Source organism: Felis catus, chromosome A2 (assembly GCF_018350175.1).
Source record: "Felis catus isolate Fca126 chromosome A2, F.catus_Fca126_mat1.0, whole genome shotgun sequence".
NCBI lineage: Eukaryota > Metazoa > Chordata > Mammalia > Carnivora > Felidae > Felis > Felis catus.
In genome coordinates, this window is record NC_058369.1 from 145,563,450 (window position 1) to 145,580,720 (window position 17,271).

Consider the following 17,271-nt stretch of genomic DNA (forward strand, 5'->3'; position numbering starts at 1 on the left):
ATTGGTTTCTAGGGGCTGGGGGAAGGAGGAAATGGGGAGTTATTATTTAATGGGTATGGGGTAGTGAAAAAGTTCTGGGGATGAATGGTGGTTATGGTTGCATAACAATGTGAATGTGTTTAATGCCACTGAATTGTACACTTTAAAATGGGTAAAATGCCAAATGTTATATATATATTTTACCACACATACAAAAACAATGTTACAGGCCAATATTCATAACGAACACAGATTCAGAAATCCTCAACAAAATATTAGCTAATCAAATTCCGTACTACAGTAACAACATACATCATGATCAAGTGGGAAGTATCCTAGAGAGGTAAGGATGGTTCAACATCCACAACTCAGTCACTATAGTACATACACCGTATTAACAAAATGAAGGATAAAAATCATACGATCATCTCAATAGAGGCAGAAAAGGCATGTGACAAAATTAAACATCCATTCATGACAAAAACTCTCAACAAAGTGGATATAGAGGAATTGTACCTCAACATAATAAAGGCCATAAAAAAAACAAAACAAAACTGCTCAGTGGTGATGATAATGGTGGCTGTGAGATGCAGATTGAAATCACAGTGTGCCACCATTACATAGAATGCCTAAAATGTAAAAAGACCAACAATACTGGCAAGGATATGAAGCGACTGGAACACTATCCTCCTGCTGGTAAGAATGGAAATTAGTATACAAATTTTGGCAATTTGTTTGATGTCATCTACCTAGCTGAACATATGCATACCCTCTTACCCAACGATTACACTCCTAGATAAATACCCAACCAGAAATATCTTCATATGGGCACCATACAACATCTGCAAGAATGTTCATAGCAACATCATTTTTTATGGCCCTCACACTGAAAACAACCTTCAACAGGAGAATGGATTCAATAAATTATAAGTATTCATGTGATGGGATACTTTCTGGTAATAAAAATAAATGAACTACTGCTAAATGCGACTAACTTGGGTAACTCTTAGAAACATTTTGAGCAGAAAATGATGATGTTTGATGATCTTTGTATCCGGTACAAAAATAGGCAAAACTGATTGGTGTTGATAGGAATCGGGGTAGGGAGGAGGCTAACGACTGAGAGGGAACATGAGGGAAGGCTGTTGGGTGCTGGTAATGTTCTATTTTCTTATCTAGGTAGTGGCTACATAGGTGTGTTGGCTTTTGAAATTTTATCGAACTGTAACCTTTTGATTTGTGTATTTTTTTGTAGGTTAGTTATGCTTCCATAAAAAATGTATTTAAAAGTTAAAAGACTGTAGTTAGAAGTCTGCATTTAATGGCATTATGTTTCAGTATTTTACCCTATACCCTTCCCATCCCCCTGTGCCCCATCCCCCTCCAGTCTGTGATAAATTCCTTCTCACTTTTATTCTGGTTGCGTTCAAGTTTTAGCTTGACCTCCCTTTGAGGACAGTTTTAGCTAGAGGTGCTAACTGTGCAGCAAACTGAACTTCGACCTGCCTGGAGCTCTATTCGCTGTGTCAGGGAAATTGAGGATTTACATTCCACATTCCACTCCCAGAATCTAGAGGATTTAACAGGGAGTGGAAAAGGTGGCATGGTGCTGCTTTCGTGTACTGTAGTCTCTGTATTGCTTAATTGTTTATCTGAGAAGCAGTGATTGGAATAGTCAGTGACAGGGAGGTTCAGAGTTTTGTTATAGTGATATTTCTATTTATAGTTTTGTCAGTTCTTAGTCATACCTGATTCCCTTTTCTTTCTTTTTACCTTTAAGGTGCTTATCCTGTATTTTATTCAGTTGGAGCTTTACTCTGACCTAGCTATTCTTCAAGTCATTGTTTCATTCAGCACGTATTCATTGGTTGTTTACTATGCGCTGGGTACTTGGAATACAGGAATAAGACACAGAGTCTCTGCCCTCAGATTGCTTGCAGTTCTAATGTGGAAATAGACAAATGATCAGTCTGTCTGGGGGATTACTCAGTAACTCACAGAATTGATTCTTAACCTAGACCAAGAGCTGGAAATGTGTACTGAAAGAAGTTACAGCTAAGCTAAAATTTGAAAGACGTGTGTGTGTGTGCGCGCGCGTGTGTGTGTGTGTGTGTGTGTGTGTTCACAGTGGGGATGTGGGGGAATTCAGAGAGCTGAGGCTTGGGAGGTATGCACAAGTTTAAATTGTTGTGCAGGGTCTTGTGTGTCATGCTAAGGAGTTTGGGTTTTATTTTAAAGACAATGGGGAGCTATTGAGGCATTATGAACAAATAAGTGATGTGATCAGATTTTAACATGATTGAGCTGTTGATAATCACATATAAATGAGTCGATTTAACAAATTGAGGTAGGCTGTATTGGGATGGAATTATCTAGGCCCTTGTCAAAGTGTAGTCCCAGCAGTGGCATCATTGGAGAGCTGTTTAAAAAGTACAATCTCGGGGGGCACCTGGGTGGCTCACTCGGTTAAGCATCCAACTTTGGCTCAGGTCCTGATTTCGAGATTCATGAGTTCGAGCCCTGCATTGGGCTCTGTGCTGATAGCTCAGAGCCTGGAACTTGCTTTGGATTCTGTGTCTCCCTCTCTCTGTCTGCCTCTCCCCTGCTCACGCTCTGTCTCTCTCTCTCAAAAAATGAATAAACTTAAAAAAAATTTTTTAAAAAGTACAATCTTGGGACCTAAGTCAGCATTTCAACAAGATCTCCAGGCATATTCAAGTTTATGAAGCACTGATTTAGATAGATGTGATGATGGTCAGGCTTTACACAGCTGGTATGAAGAAGAAAGGGCAGATTGTAAGAGATATTATGGAGTACTTTCTTCTTTCTGTTGGAATAATCTTCTCAATATTCCTTCTTGCCAAATACACTCCGGGTACCCCCTAATCATCCTTTACCTTTCAGCTTAAATGGAACTTCTGACTCCCAATATACATGATTGGCACCCTTGCCATATACTTGTGTAGCCCTGTACTTACCTTGTCATTTTTCATATTTTTGTTGTAATTATTTATTTAACTGCCTGTTTCTCTCTCCTGACAGTAAGCACCATTGAGAGCAGGGGCTGTCTTTTTATGCTGGCTGACACATAATAGGCACCCAGTAAATATTTGTGGTTTGATTGAATGAATTCATCATGTATAGTAGAAGATGGATTTGGGTGTATTGGGGGGTATATATATTAGTAATAATAGTAAATTTTAAATATCACTGACAAGTTTGAGGCACTGTTCTAAGTGGTGCGTGCATGTGTGTGTGTGTGTGTGTGTGTGATTTGATCCTCTCAGCAGTGCCATAAAGTAGATACTTTTGTTTTTAATTTTTTTTAACGTTTTTATTTATTTTTGAGACAGAGAGAGACAGAGCACGAACAGGGGAGGGTCAGCAAGAGGGAGACACAGAATCCGAAGCAGGCTCCAGGCTCTGAGCTGTCAGCACAGAGCCCGACGCGGGGCTCGAACTCACGGACCGCGAGATCATGACCTGAGCCGAAGTCGGCCGCTCAACCGACTGAGCCACCCAGGCGCCCCTAAAGTAGATACTTTTAATGTCCTCATTTTACAGATGAGAAAACTGAGACACAGGGAGGATAAGTAATTTGTTTAAGGTTACACAGTACATGGGAATCAAGATTTAACATTTTTTTAACGTTTGTTTATTTTTGAGAGACACAGAGAGAGACAGCACGAGCAGGAGAGGGGCAGAGAGAAAGGGAGACACAGAATCCGAAGCAGGCTCCAGGCTCTGAGCTGTCAGCACAGAGCCCAACGCGGGGCTCGAACTCACAAACTGAGAGATCAGGACGTGAGCTGAAGTCAGAGGCTTAACCAACTGAGCCACCCAGGCGCCCCAGTGTGAATCAAGATTTAAAACAGACAGTCTGGTACCACTCTCCTATGTCTAGTTTTGGGCAAAATAGCTTCCTGGCACTTTTTATGAATTTCTATGTATTACTTAATTTTGATAACACTAATGTGAGGAAAGGCATTATTATCCTGTTTTACAGATGCGGAAGCAAGGGCTTAAAAAGTTATATTGCTTATGTAAAGACACACACAGATAGTAAGTGATGGAGCTAGGCTTTAAAGCCAAGCCTGTCTAGCTCCAAAGCCTATAGTTTTACCAGTAATGATGATGCCTCCATGTGGAGTCTAAAATACCCGTGGGATATGAGTCTCAACGTACTGAGAGGTAGGGTGCCTACCATTTAGGTCCTGGGTAGGGAGAGGATTTAGCAATTCCATCTGCTGTGGTAGCATTAGCATTTCAAGTCTGAAGGGATAAGGGAGATCTGAGGCCTAGCAATTCCAGCCAGCCTCATGACTGACCAGATGGAACTTTGAACTCAGGAGGTTAAGAATCTTAGCTTCTACAATAAGCTGTAACTTAGGGGACTAAGGAATAGTTATTGCTTTTTCTTATAGCCTCAGAAACAGCTTAGAAATACTGAATGTCGGTACTGGAAGGAACCAGTTCTAACCTTCCACAGTCCATTATTACCCACTTCCCTCATTTTGTAATGAGGAAACCGAAGAAGAGAGTAATTAGGTAACTTGCCAACGTCCAATAAAACTGTTAGACACAGCCAGGAATAGAGGACAGGGTCACGTTCTTGTATTCTTTGCCCCATGCCTTATGACTTTCTAGGTTCCAGGTTTATCACCTCTTGTTTAAAACTGTTCTGCCGTTGTAGTTACTTCTTCACCACCGCGTGGTTCCGTTTGACTTTGACCCCCTGGAAATATTAACTTGTTTTTCCTTCTGTAGCCAGGCATATACTCACTCTGGCAAGTCGTCTGGCTTTACCTCCATTAACAGTACTGCTATCAAATCACCCCTGGCAGGAGCACAACTGGCACATAAACTTCAAGTTGTTCTTGGAGTGCAGATGAGATTCTTGTGAGCTATTCATACACCTGGTCCATTTTCGTAAAGCTTGAAGGCCATAGGCACAAATGTAGTTTGTCTAACTTTGTTTTTTTTTTTTTTTTTTTTTTTTGAAGTTGCAAACTTCTCACCTAAATGTTAAGAGTGCTTATTATAGATAATCACGTGCAGCGGTCTTACTCCAGCCCTTGCTATAGGTGTATCTCTTAAGGCACAGAATGGTAAAATGCAACTTGATTGTAAACAACTTTGTAACTAGTATTTACACCTATACCTCATGCCTTATACAGTCCTACTCAGTTAATAGATCTTCAGTTCCCAAATGTAGTAATAGCTACTGTTTTATTTTTGTTTCACAGTCATTGCAGAAAGGTGGAGTAAGGCTACAGTTTACAAAGGAAGTCTACTTTAGTTAAAACCTACACTAAACAAACAAACAAACACAAAGTCACAGCTGGGGCTCCTGGCTGGCTCATTTGGTGGAACACATGATTCTTGATCTCAGAGCCGTGAGTTTGAGCCCCACGTTGGGTGTAGAGAGTACTTAAATAAATCTTTAAAAAAAAAAAGTTACAACTAAAGTAACACTTAGTTTAGCCTGCAAAAGCAATATATTTTACTTGTGCTTATTCTTTTATTCCCACCCTCTTTTTAAAATAATTTTTTTAGGGGCGCCTGGGTGGCGCAGTCGGTTAAGCGTCCGACTTCAGCCAGGTCACGATCTCGCGGTCCGTGAGTTCGAGCCCCGCGTCGGGCTCTGGGCTGATGGCTCAGAGCCTGGAGCCTGTCTCCGATTCTGTGTCTCCCTCTCTCTCTGCCCCTCCCCCGTTCATGCTCTGTCTCTCTCTGTCCCAAAAATAAATAAATGTTGAAAAAAAATTAAAAAAAAAAAGTTACTTTAAAATAATTTTTTTTAATGTTTATTTATTTTTGAGAGAGAGTGTGAGTGAGGGAGTGGCAGAGAGAGAGGGAGACACAGGATCTGAAGCAGGCTCCAGACTCCTAGCTGTCAGCAGAGAGCCCCATGTGGAGCTTGAACCCACGAACTGCAAGATCATGACCTGAGCCGAGGTCGGGCACCCAACTGACTAAGCCACCTAGGTGCCCCCCAACCCCTGTCTTCCTTAAAAGACATTTTCTTCCATGTTTTAACACTACCATGAGGGCAGTCATCTTCTATTTGCTTAATAACTGATTATGTAGAAAACATGTACAGGACCACCAATAATCTAGTAATTTGCTGATCACTGAAATATTTTGTTTTATTTTTTAATGTTTATTTTTGAAAGAGAGACAGTACGAGTGGGGGAAAGGGAGAGAGAGAGGGAGACACAGAATCCGAAGCAGGTTCCAGGCTCTGAGTTGTCAGCACAGAGCCTGACGCGGGGCTTGAACTCACAAACGGTGAGATCATGACCTGAGCCAAGGGCTTAACTGACTGAGCCACCCAGGTGCCCCTGATCACTGAAATATTTTAAGTGTTGGGCTCTACTCTTTTGGCCTTGATTTGTTCCTAAAAGCTTCATTATGATGCAGATCATAATGGATTATGGTTGATGCAGATCAAGCAATGGAAAGTGGATTATATATTCCTACAGAGATAATATTATAATTAAGGATTAAAACCCTATTAAGGACTCACCACAAATAAGTCAGAGCTGTGGGCAGTGGTATAACTAAGCCCCTGTGAATATAAAGTAATATTCTAAAAATATATTGAACACATTGATTATGCAGGTTACCCTCAGAGTACTGTAAGGTATACATACAGTATATAAAATTTGACCATTTCTTAAGCCCTTAATGTATGCCAAACACTGTGGGCAAATTGAAGCTGGCTAAGCCCTTGAAAAACGTGGACTCTAATGAGGGACAACACATGTACACAGTAACTTTAATGTGAGGAAGGCTGAAAATAGTGATGTGACCAAACAGTGATGTGACCCAACACTAGAGGAAAGGGAGATTGCTTTTTCTAGGTTAGATTCCATGGCAGATCTATCATTTGAGCAGAACTTGAAGAATTTGCATATGTGAAGGTGATAGAAGTGAAGGCAGAATGAATGCATTTCAATTTGAGAAAATGGCATGAGCAAAGGCATGAGGTGGGAAAGGACCTCATAATAATGACATAAGTAAGAGCTACTGTTTATTATGTATATTAAGTATTGTGCATACTTAGTGTATGCACACTTTTTAAATCCTTGCATCAATCGTGTGAGGTATTATTATTATTTGTGCTATACAGATTGGGAAACTAGAGGGAGAGGGAGGCTAACTAAGGGGTAGAGTCAGTATTCTCACCAGGTCAGTTTAATTCCCAAACCAGTACTCGTAGTGCTGGTCTTCACATCCAGGAAACAGTGGGCAATACAGCTTTTGTAGGGATGGAGTATGTACAGGGATATGGAGTGGAAGACCATCCTGGAAAGGATTTATAGAGGGTTTTTAGGAGGCAATGAAAATGGATAGGGATGGACAGATGACAGGCTTGGAAGAATTGGCAATGGATTGTTCTGGGGATTAGGGAAAAGGGGAGAAATCAAAGATGACTGAGGTTTCTATTTGGTTGACTGAAGTAATAAAGGTGGAAAAGTGAGAAGAAACTCGTTTGGAGGGTTAAGGGGAGGAGGAACAATGGAGCAATCATTTTGATTTGGGATATGTTGCATCTGAAATACAGATGAGAGTGGCTCAATCGGTTAAGCGTCTGACTTGACTTCAGCTCAGGTCATGATCTCATGGTTTGTGGGTTTGGGCCCCACCTTGGGCTCTGCACTGACAGTGCGGAGCCTGCTTGGGATTCTCTCTTTCCTTCTCTGTCTCTCTGCCCCTCCCCTGCTCGATCTCTCTCTCTCTCTCTCTCAAATTAATAAACTTAAAAAAATTTATAAAAAAATAAATAAAATACAGATGAAAGATACCCTCGGAAATTTAGGCAGCAAATGTAACTTCTCATTCTGTTAAAAAGTTTGGATTGAAAGGAAGACCAGACGACAATGACTGGAGGTTGCTGACAACTAAGGCTTTATCAGAATCAACACCCTGACCTCAGAGGGCCTGTCGCTCCTGCATGTCATCAACCTTCTATGTGTGGCATCACTCATTGCTTCACTCCATATTCCCTCTGTGGCCGCAGCTTCCTTTACTTCCCCCTCTGCTGTTCTCTCTTCTTGTTGCATCTGATCTCTACCTGCCCTGTGATCGCTAATCCTTTGACACCTCTGCGTTCACCTGGTCCAACAGTCCCCTTCTCTTTTCACTTGCCTTTCTCTCTAGCGTACACATCCAGGTCAGTATGTGAGTTCTGCCTTCGCTGGCATCTTACAATACCTCTTCCCCTAGACATTACCATCTTCTCCATTCCACATCCAAAAGATCATTCTCTTAACCGGTGAAGGTCCTAAGGGCCAATGAACCAGTAATACTAATTTTAATATGAAAACCATCAACTCTAGAAAAATGATCCTGTATGATGGGAATTAACACTGAAAGAGTCCCTGGTCCCTAAAGGGGACCAAAGCAGGCATATCTCATTGGGCTTACTTTGTGCCTGAAATCTATGGTTCTCTTACTGGGTAACCTACCCTAGGAGTGAGCAAAGCAGGTAAAATAAGTTAGGCCACCTTTATTCTCGTTTTATCTTATTTCCAAACTTCTGAAGTATGCAGAGAAGAGGGAGCTGGTAGAGGAACCTAAAGAGGGAGCAGCTTCTGAGGTCCCTTAAGGTGGCATCCTGTCTCTTCCCAAAACCAGATGGGTGAGTAAAAACCCACTTTAGATAGGAACTTGGAGGCAGCACTAGTCTTGATTGGAAACTTTGGCTCCCTCTAAACCTACACCGTGTAGCTCCTGACTAGCCTCAGGTAAGCAGCTAATTTACAATTGGCGCCTGTGTTGTTTCTGCAGCTGAAGGCCCTTGGACCTTCATGTACATAGCATAGGGAGCCAGCAGAGGGAGTTGTGGTCCCAGAACTTTCTTCAGAGATTCTAGTTTCTGATTTTGTAAGAGATCTTCCCTGGCACCATCCGAATCAAATCTCCCTTGCAATAAGAATTTAACTTGAGATATGCCTGAGTCTGGTGCCAGACCCCTGGTGTGAGCAGATGGGGAGGTTCTGCATAGCTGTTTAAACTTGAAAGCCATAAGGAACTCTTGATTTCAAGGAAACGCCTGTTTACAGATCCAAATCAAGCAACTCTTGAGAAATGGGAGTGCCTTCTTGACCTCGATCCTTATTGATCTTGGTATCAGCACCTCCAGTGACGTGTCCTCAGGGGCGGGAGAAAATTAACAAGTGCCTTACACACAGGGAAAGAGAGGAAGCCTGACTCTTGCCGTGGAAAGTGTCCACTGGGGAGGCGGGGGTTGAGTGTTTGGGTAGCATTAAACAGTGAGTGTCCTGTGGGAAGTTCAGTGCCTGGGTGCAGAATTTTGCATCAGCTCTGATTTTGAATCAAAAGCAGAAGGTTTGAAGGGGGCCAGTAAGGGACTTGTCAGGCAGTTGACTAATGATCTTAATTTGAATAGAAAGCCTCTTTGAAAGAGGATGCAGCTTCTGCTAGATATTGTGAATTTCTGAATCACTAGGCTTGGTTCTGCTTTGGGGCACTCAAAAAACCCTGGCATTTCCAAACCAGCTTTCCCTTTTGCTTCAGGACATAGATTACCCAAGCCTGCACTATGGAGAAGTGGGACGGTAATGAGGGCACCTCAGCTTTTCACGTGCCTGAGTGGATGGTGAGTTCTTTGGTCGCTTTGCTTTTCCTTCTGTTTCTTGGTAATGAGGCAACCATTTCTGACCGGTGACAAGGATCACCTGTGACAAGTCCCTACCAAGATGTGTGGGTGGGAGAGCAATTATTACCCTAATTTCTGATTAGCTCCTGTGTCTTGGGTCCCCCCTGTTTCTTAATTGCAAGTGAAACTGGGAAGGGTCTGGGAGCTGCCTGGCCAGAGTCAGCTACTGCCTGGTTGTCTGTGCTGGGCTACTGCTCCTGGTATACTGCATGGATTGTGTTGCCCTGTGAGTGCTTTGCACTCTGTGTGCAAGCTAATGCTTAGTTTATTTCTCAAGGGGGTAGAGAAAAAGAATAGTGAGGGGGGAAAAACAGAACTTGTAGAAATGGTGGTCTCTCAAGTCTCTGAAAAGATGTAAGATGTTTCTTCCCTAACTGCCCATTTTTTCCCTCCAGTCAAAACATTTCCCCAAACACTCTTTCTATGTGTATTTCTGAAGGGCAGTCACTATAGCTCTCTTGGTACTGTTCCTCAAAATGCCATATTTGCCTGATGGATAATTTTAATGTAATTTAAATATAAGGGCTTATTTTTTGATAAGAACTAGTACATAACACCTAGTATTTTAGGTCCAATTTCAACTTTTGATTTAAAAACAGCAACCATCCTCATGTTCCTAACTGGTCTCTTCTAGCTTTAGCCTGATTTGTTACAGTCTATATCAGCAGTATGTTTGTTTATATCTATATCTATATCTATATCTATATCTATATCTATATCTATATCTATATCTATATCTATATCTGTATCTATCTATCTATATAATTTCCCTATGGAAAACTAGTTAGAATATATATAACATACCCTAAGTTCTTTTCAGTGTTTATGGAATTATGGACTTAAAGAAATAACCATCAGTAATGAGACTGAGTATATAGTAAGCCTGACGAAGGCCCTGGAGAGCCTGCATTTCAACTCTCATTGTCACAACTATTGTTTATTTTTTGTGTTGGGGTTATTGCTGTTGCGGTTCTTTTTTTTTTTTTTTTTTTTTAAGTTTATTTATTTTGAGGATGCGAGGCAGAGAGAGAGGGAGAGAGAGAATATCAAGCAGGCTCAGCACTGTCGGTGTAGAGTCCAACACGGGGCTCTATCCCACGAACCATGAGATTGAACCTGAGCTGAAATCAAGAGTTGGACGCTTAACCGACTAAGCCACCCAGGCGCGCCTTGCTGTTGTTGTTCTTAATGTTGTTTCAGAACCTTGTGCTCGGTGTTAAAATGTTTAATGGAAAAAAATCCTACCCATTCACAGGCTTACATCAAATAATGTAGTGTTTTAACACTGATGGAAAGGATTCACATAATAATTCTAGTTGGATTTTAAGTTTGTATTTGAATCTCCAGCCACTCGCCAATAATAAGAAAGTGGAGCAAGAATTTTGGTTTTCTTTGGGGAAGGGCCACATTAAGATATTAAACTTTGGTACTTCTATAAAGGAATATTACAGAAGAGTTCGATGAACATTAGTGCATCAACTCAGAATCAGTAAATGTTTTACAGAGTTACTATATTGAGGGTTAGTGTATAACTCTTATTCTCGTAATAGTCCTCACTCTTTTATCTGCTCAGTACATCCTCTCCAAAGGAGCTCCTACCAAACCTTTACTTCTTTTTATTTATGGGAACAAGAAAACTGTTCTAAAAGAGTTAGTGACTATTGCTTTAAGGGATTTGATCTAGGACTGTCCAACGTTTAGAAGACATTCTTTAATAAAGCACAACTCTGCTTTGTTTCTCATTTCTTGGCCCTTCTCTCTCAAAAACCAGGAAAATACCTTTGATCAGCAAAAGTGTTTTAACAACAGCAAGAAAGAGTAAGGAGGGGCTTGTCAGTTTTTCATCTATCTTTTCCTTGCCAAAGATTAACCTCTTGAGGCTTTCTTTCAGATACCACATAAGTCATTAATTCCTGACCTAGTCTGGAAGTAGTACTTCATTAGGCTGCCACTGATAGCCACTTAGCCAGCAAGGTGAGCCACTGAGCATCCTCTAGTGTATATTGCCTATAGACCTTGCCTATGAAATATTAGAGTGCTTTTTAATCCCGAAGAGCAAACCCTGGAGCCATCTCCCATGTTGGGTCCAAATTTCAATTTAAGAAGGCTTTAACCAAATGTCTGACTCATGTTCCAGTTTATATATTAATGTAGTGAAATTTCCACTGAGACCGTCCTTGACTCCAAAGGAAACATTACAAGGCTCTCAAACCTTCTTTCAGGAGGAAAATTTAGCAGAGGAGGCGCATCATAACGTGTCCTCCTTTATTAATGATCACCAGCAATAAGGGACTCGCATACCCCTCAGAGAACAGGACTCAGACCACAGCCGCTGACAGTACTCACATCTCTGACTCCCAGCAGAGAAATAAGCCAGGATGAAGTTCGAAGAACCCCCATCTTGATAACTGATGAGGTAGACCTTCAAGTTAACATTGTATCAGTCCCTGGAAAACTTCTGGAGCCTTTGCTCCTCAGCTGCTTCCATGTGAAAGATTTTTTAGCCTTGTTCAGGAATTTTACTGCTAGAAGGTTGGGGAACGTATCCTTTTAAAGACTCTTGTTAATGTTTTTACTTCCCTTGAGAAATCTTTATAGTCTCAGCTGGTAGGTGAAATACCTCCTTTTATGTGTATGGAGATCAGCAGTAACCTTTTTGTTAAGTTTTTACATTTTAATGTTTCCTCCTCCCATCTAAACTGTCTGTAGTACTTGGTACTTTTCCATGGGAAATCTGATTGACTTTCTTGAGTACCCAGCCAGCTGGTTACCCGATTTTCTTTGGGCTAGAAATATTCTCTGTTATAGGTGAAGAATCTTTTCAGGCAGCTCATTTGGCTTGGAAGAGAGAGATGTGTCTAAGAATGCTTGAACCATGTGTACTTGGAAGTGGAACGAAAACCTCTAAGGCACCTGGTGGTAGAGGTAGCTTGACTATAACTGTGGGTCAGGATTGACACTTAAAGGCAGAGATCCATTTGAGAAACCGATGAAAACTATGTCCCTCTCCCCAGGAAAATATACACATACACAAAATTTTGCATTGTGTGTTGGGGGTGGTGGTCTAGACACCCATGGACTCTGGGTGAAGAGCTTTTGACCTAAAAGAATAGAGATGCTAATATTTTGTACCTATGTATCATTATGTGGTCTCCAAAACCCTCTTATGTACTTTTTTCTCCCTCAGTGCACATTTGATGCAGGCAAAGTAGACATTATTGTTCCCATTTTACAAATGAAGATTATTACCGCCAGTGTTAAGTGCTGAAATGGTAAGAAATGGAGATAGAACCACTGATGATCATCCTTTGTAATACTGCCTTATGTATTTGAAAAGGAATTGTTTTCCCTTGGCCTGATCCTCTTTAGGGTAAATAGATCTTCTGTCCTCCCCATGAGTCCTATTTTTCCTAATGTATTAACCATCTATTCTTAATAGCCTTAAATTGTGAAAATCAGAATTAGACCCAGTTCTCTTTATATCCTGTGCTGGGTATAAAGAAAGGATCACCTCATACTATTCTGTGACCTTTCAAGTAACCTTTTCTTTTATGCCTATGAATATGCCTCCATGGTTTAGTCACAGAATAAAATGGTTGGCTAAGGAGAAAGTCAGGAACATTAGGGCTGCCTTATTCATGCTTGGAGAAAGTGTTAGGGCAATGGTTCTTGAAGTGTAGTCCCAGAGCAGCAGCATTAAATCACCTGGAAACTTGCTGGAAATGCAGAATCTTTGGCCCCACCCAGATTTACTAAATCAGAAACTCTGGGGATGGGGCTTAGCAATGCCTTTTAATAAGCCCTGTGGGTAATTGTGATGCACCTAACGTTTGAGAACTACTTTGTTAGATAAACTTGTTAAGTGGTAAGGCTTTTCCTGTCAGTAATAGTGTCCTAAAATGTCTTCTAGTTGGATTTAGTATAGATCTGCAGCTACCTCTGGCTCAGGTCTAGTCAGTTAAGTAATGGACCAACAAGTTCCCTTTCACCTGAGTGAGGAAAATCCAGAACCAGCTAAGAGTGTACTAGGAAGAGCAGAAGTTTAGGGATTCATCATGTAAGCAGAAAAAGACTAGTCTGTCTTATCTGGTGAAATTATGAGTGAGAGATCGGGATTGTCATGGGTGATGGTGAACATCATATTTGAGTTCAGTTAATTTCTCTTTCAACTTTTGGTAGTAACACTGGGCAAAGTTGTCAATTAAATAGCTGTTAGATTTCATATTCAATGGCTATGATTAGCCATTTCAGAACTGTGGTTTGATCAGAGCTCCCAAGATCATGTGGGATATAATTTCTGAGACCCAGTCTAATAAGAAAGTAAATTTAAAGCGTAATTTGAAATAAAATAAATTTAAAGATAAATCAAGAGGAATGGGGTGGAGCTAGTACACCTAGGATTAGGACCAGGGGAATTTTTGATCTTCTGATTAATATCATAAGGTGTGGTGTAGTAGAAAGAACTTTGGCTCTGTCATAAACACAGGCTCCCGTTCCAGTCCCATCACTGACTTGCTGTGACAACTCCAGCAGATCATTTGTTCTCTCAGGGCTGCACTTCCCTAATTTGTCAAATGGGAATAATGATGTCGACTTTGTAAGATTCTTATGCTGCTTGATAGAAGTAACAAATACGCAGGGCTATGTATATTTTGTAGGAACTTAATAAATATATGCCCTTCTCTCTTTATTCCATTCTTCCAGAGACCTTTTCTCTCAAAATAAAGATTATCCTAAAAAAAGAATCTACCATTTTACGTTCTTCCTTGTGCTCAATAAGCAGTCTCTTTTGTTAAGGAAGAATTCAGATCACATTCCCACCCGTCTCTGTAACGTATAGTTGAATGTGGCTTTCCTATTTAGTGGGTCCCTTTCAGAAATCAACAAATAAATAGTGTGATTCTTGCCCCTTTCATTTGACTCATTATTTGGTATGTAACAAGGTCACTGTGATTCTGGGAACTCTGAGGAAATAGGAAATTCTCCTTTGTAGTCACACTTCCCATGAAACACACAGTTTTTTGAAAAACTGAAAAAAGCACCACCTAATCAGCAACAATCTTGAGTTGGGACTAGAAACCGTATGTCAAAACCTGTATAAAAGATGCACAATTAAGAGTAAAGCAACGGTCTGAGAAAGTTGATTTCCTTGGTGTCATAGCTGAAAGCAGTGTCCTCAGTCTGACAAACCCAAGGATACCGGGTGTAGAGTAGAGGCTGCCTCAGCATTTGGCCCCATTTCTTCCCTTACCTTCTTAATAAATTCCCTCATTGTTTTAGTGGCTCTGTAGTTAATTTTTTTCTAATGAGACTAGGTTAACCAAAATCATCTGACACGGAAAAGGAGGAGGTAAGGTTAAAAAGGAACCTAATTAGCAAGTTAATTATAGTAGGCAAAAAAGTGCACTGGTTATATAAATAAGCTATTGTTATGCGCATGCAAGTTGGGCCTTGTCAGGGGACTTGTTAAGGTTTAGAGGTCAGAGGATCCGTGTAATTAGGTGTTTAGGAGAAAAATAAAATAAAAGCAAAACAGCTCCGAGAATTAGGAATGGTTGATGAGCCACTAACAGAAATGCCTTATTAAATTGGGCTCTACTGCTGGAGGGGTTGTTGGAGCTGCCTCAGGGATTCCAGGGAAGGGTACCCCCCCCCCCAAAAAAAAAAAGCTAGTTGGAACCAGAGCCAACAGAATTGCTGATGAGGAAAGTTTAAAGGCCTACCCACAAGGGTCCCTGGACCGGAGAGGTGGCAGTAGGGCTGGTAATGTCACTATGCTGAGCAACAAGAAGAAATACATTGTCAATGGCAACTCTGGGATTAAAGCCCAGGTGAGGCTAAGCTCCTATTTAGCAGGCTTGCTGCTGCCATAGCCATTATTGTAAAAGGCCAGCTGCTTTTTCCTTCCTTTGCTGCTTTCATCCCTGCTTCTGGCATAAGGTGAGCTGCTCCTCTCCCAACACTCTTTCCCTCCCTTGCTTATTGGAATTAGGCAGTTCTCTCTGAAATTGAAAAGGAGGGTTACCTTAAAGGACTCTGATTTCGGACAAGGTAGAAGAGTTAGGGGTTCAGAAGGTACCAGAGTCCTCTACCCGGGGTGGGTAGATTACTGTATCACAAGGTGAACTGTTGAGTGAAGAATGTAATGGCATTTACGGAGAATCGAGAATTGGGCACCGGGGATGACCTACTTAAGCCATGTGTTCTGGTCGTCAGAAAAAGATATATTTCTTGGGAAAAGAATACATCTCATTCTGTATAAGTGGTTAGTCCCTTTCTAATCTTCTTCTGTCTTAAAATTGAGGTCAGTGTCTAATGAGTAAACAAGACTGAGGACCCTTTCTGAGCGGAGAACGCCAGCGTAGCCTAGTCTTCTTTGGTGCCAAAAGACCTGGCGGGAAGAATTACTGTAAATGGAGAAGACTATAGAGAAGACAGCTCTGCTTAGGGAAACTGGATTGAGAAGATGAGCAGCCAGATAGCTACGTGGTTTAGTGTTATTGGGGTAACGTGGCGTGCATCCACCTCCCCCCCCCCACCCGTGATCCTACAAATCTAGAGAAGCAGAGTGGCTGGCCCCCTCTAGTGGTGTGTGGGTGGGAGGGGGTTGTTAACATATCTGAGACAGGGTTCATCTGTTACTTTCTTAAAAGGAGGCACTGCTGAAGTTAGTGACTCATCCTGGCCTCTGGAAAGTCAGTTACTGCTCCTTTTCCTAGATGGGCCTCTGGGAGAAAAAAAAAAAAAAAAAAAAGGAAAGAAAAAGAAAAATGACACCATAGTCTTGAACAAGGGTGGTGCAATGAAAGCCAGAGTTTTCAGCCTGACTGCTTGCTATCCCCCTCCCCATCTTTTCACCCACCTTCCCCTGCCCAGCTTTTTTTTGTGCTAAAAATTCTTTTACCTTTAGATTTGGCTTAGGCTTACATTTACTTAATATCTGTACTTAATACAAGTACAGACAGTGAAGTTAGAACAGGCTACTTCAGGTTCATTGTTTTAGCATGTGATTGCCTACCGTGTGTCAGGTATTTGTGCCTACAAATCTATATCCTCCAGGATACAGATCGATACTTCTATTCAGTGTGGTAAGTGCTGGACTAGGAGGAGTACATGGAAGTTCACGTATATCCCATGGGAGTGCATAGAAAGAGCACTTTATCTTTTTGCAATAAATTGCTACGTTAGCAAAATGATGAATTTTGCCATTTTTCACCTTGCAAAGAGCTTCTGATCCAATGAATTTTCCTATTACTAAAAACAATTTGCAAACTCTAAGGTACTAACACAAGCTTCATTTGTTGGTATAGCTAGGAAAATGGTATGAATTTCCCTAAAATAGGCATGCTAAGCTAATTCAGTTTGGCATTAGTGTCCTTGTCTCACTATTCAAGTAACCCAACAGTTGCCTCTAAGCGCAGGAAATACTAGCTGTCAGTCACTGCTTTCATTCTGGTATGCTGTGTCTGTGTCCTGCCCATCAAGGAACCATCTTTTTTTTTTTTTTAAGTTTATTTATTTATCTTGAGGGAGAGGGAGAGAACAGGGGAGGCGCAGAGAGAGAGGGAGACAGAGAAAATCCCAAGCATGCTCCGCACTGCCAG

The 17,271-nt window shown here is 41.2% G+C and overlaps 1 protein-coding gene across 8 annotated transcripts in view; it reads left to right on the forward strand.

Moving 5' to 3' along the window:
* The window catches only part of AHCYL2 (adenosylhomocysteinase like 2), a 168,837-nt gene that overhangs the window by 103,711 nt on the left and 47,855 nt on the right, over positions 1–17,271 (forward strand). For 2 of the 8 annotated variants that reach the window (XM_019825780.3, XM_019825781.3), the window contains exon 1: positions 11,943–12,083. The exons of 2 other annotated variants lie outside the window; for them this stretch is intronic. Coding sequence is in view for 4 of the 6 variants with exons in the window: in XM_019825777.3 (XP_019681336.1) it covers positions 9,551–9,607 (57 nt within the window). In the remaining 2 variants the exon portion in view is untranslated. Of the gene's footprint in view, positions 1–9,224; positions 9,261–9,525; positions 9,608–11,942; positions 12,084–15,119; positions 15,499–17,271 lie in introns of those variants that run through there. 4 more of the 8 variants (XM_019825775.3, XM_019825776.3, XM_019825777.3 and 1 more) reach the window with 3 other exon arrangements.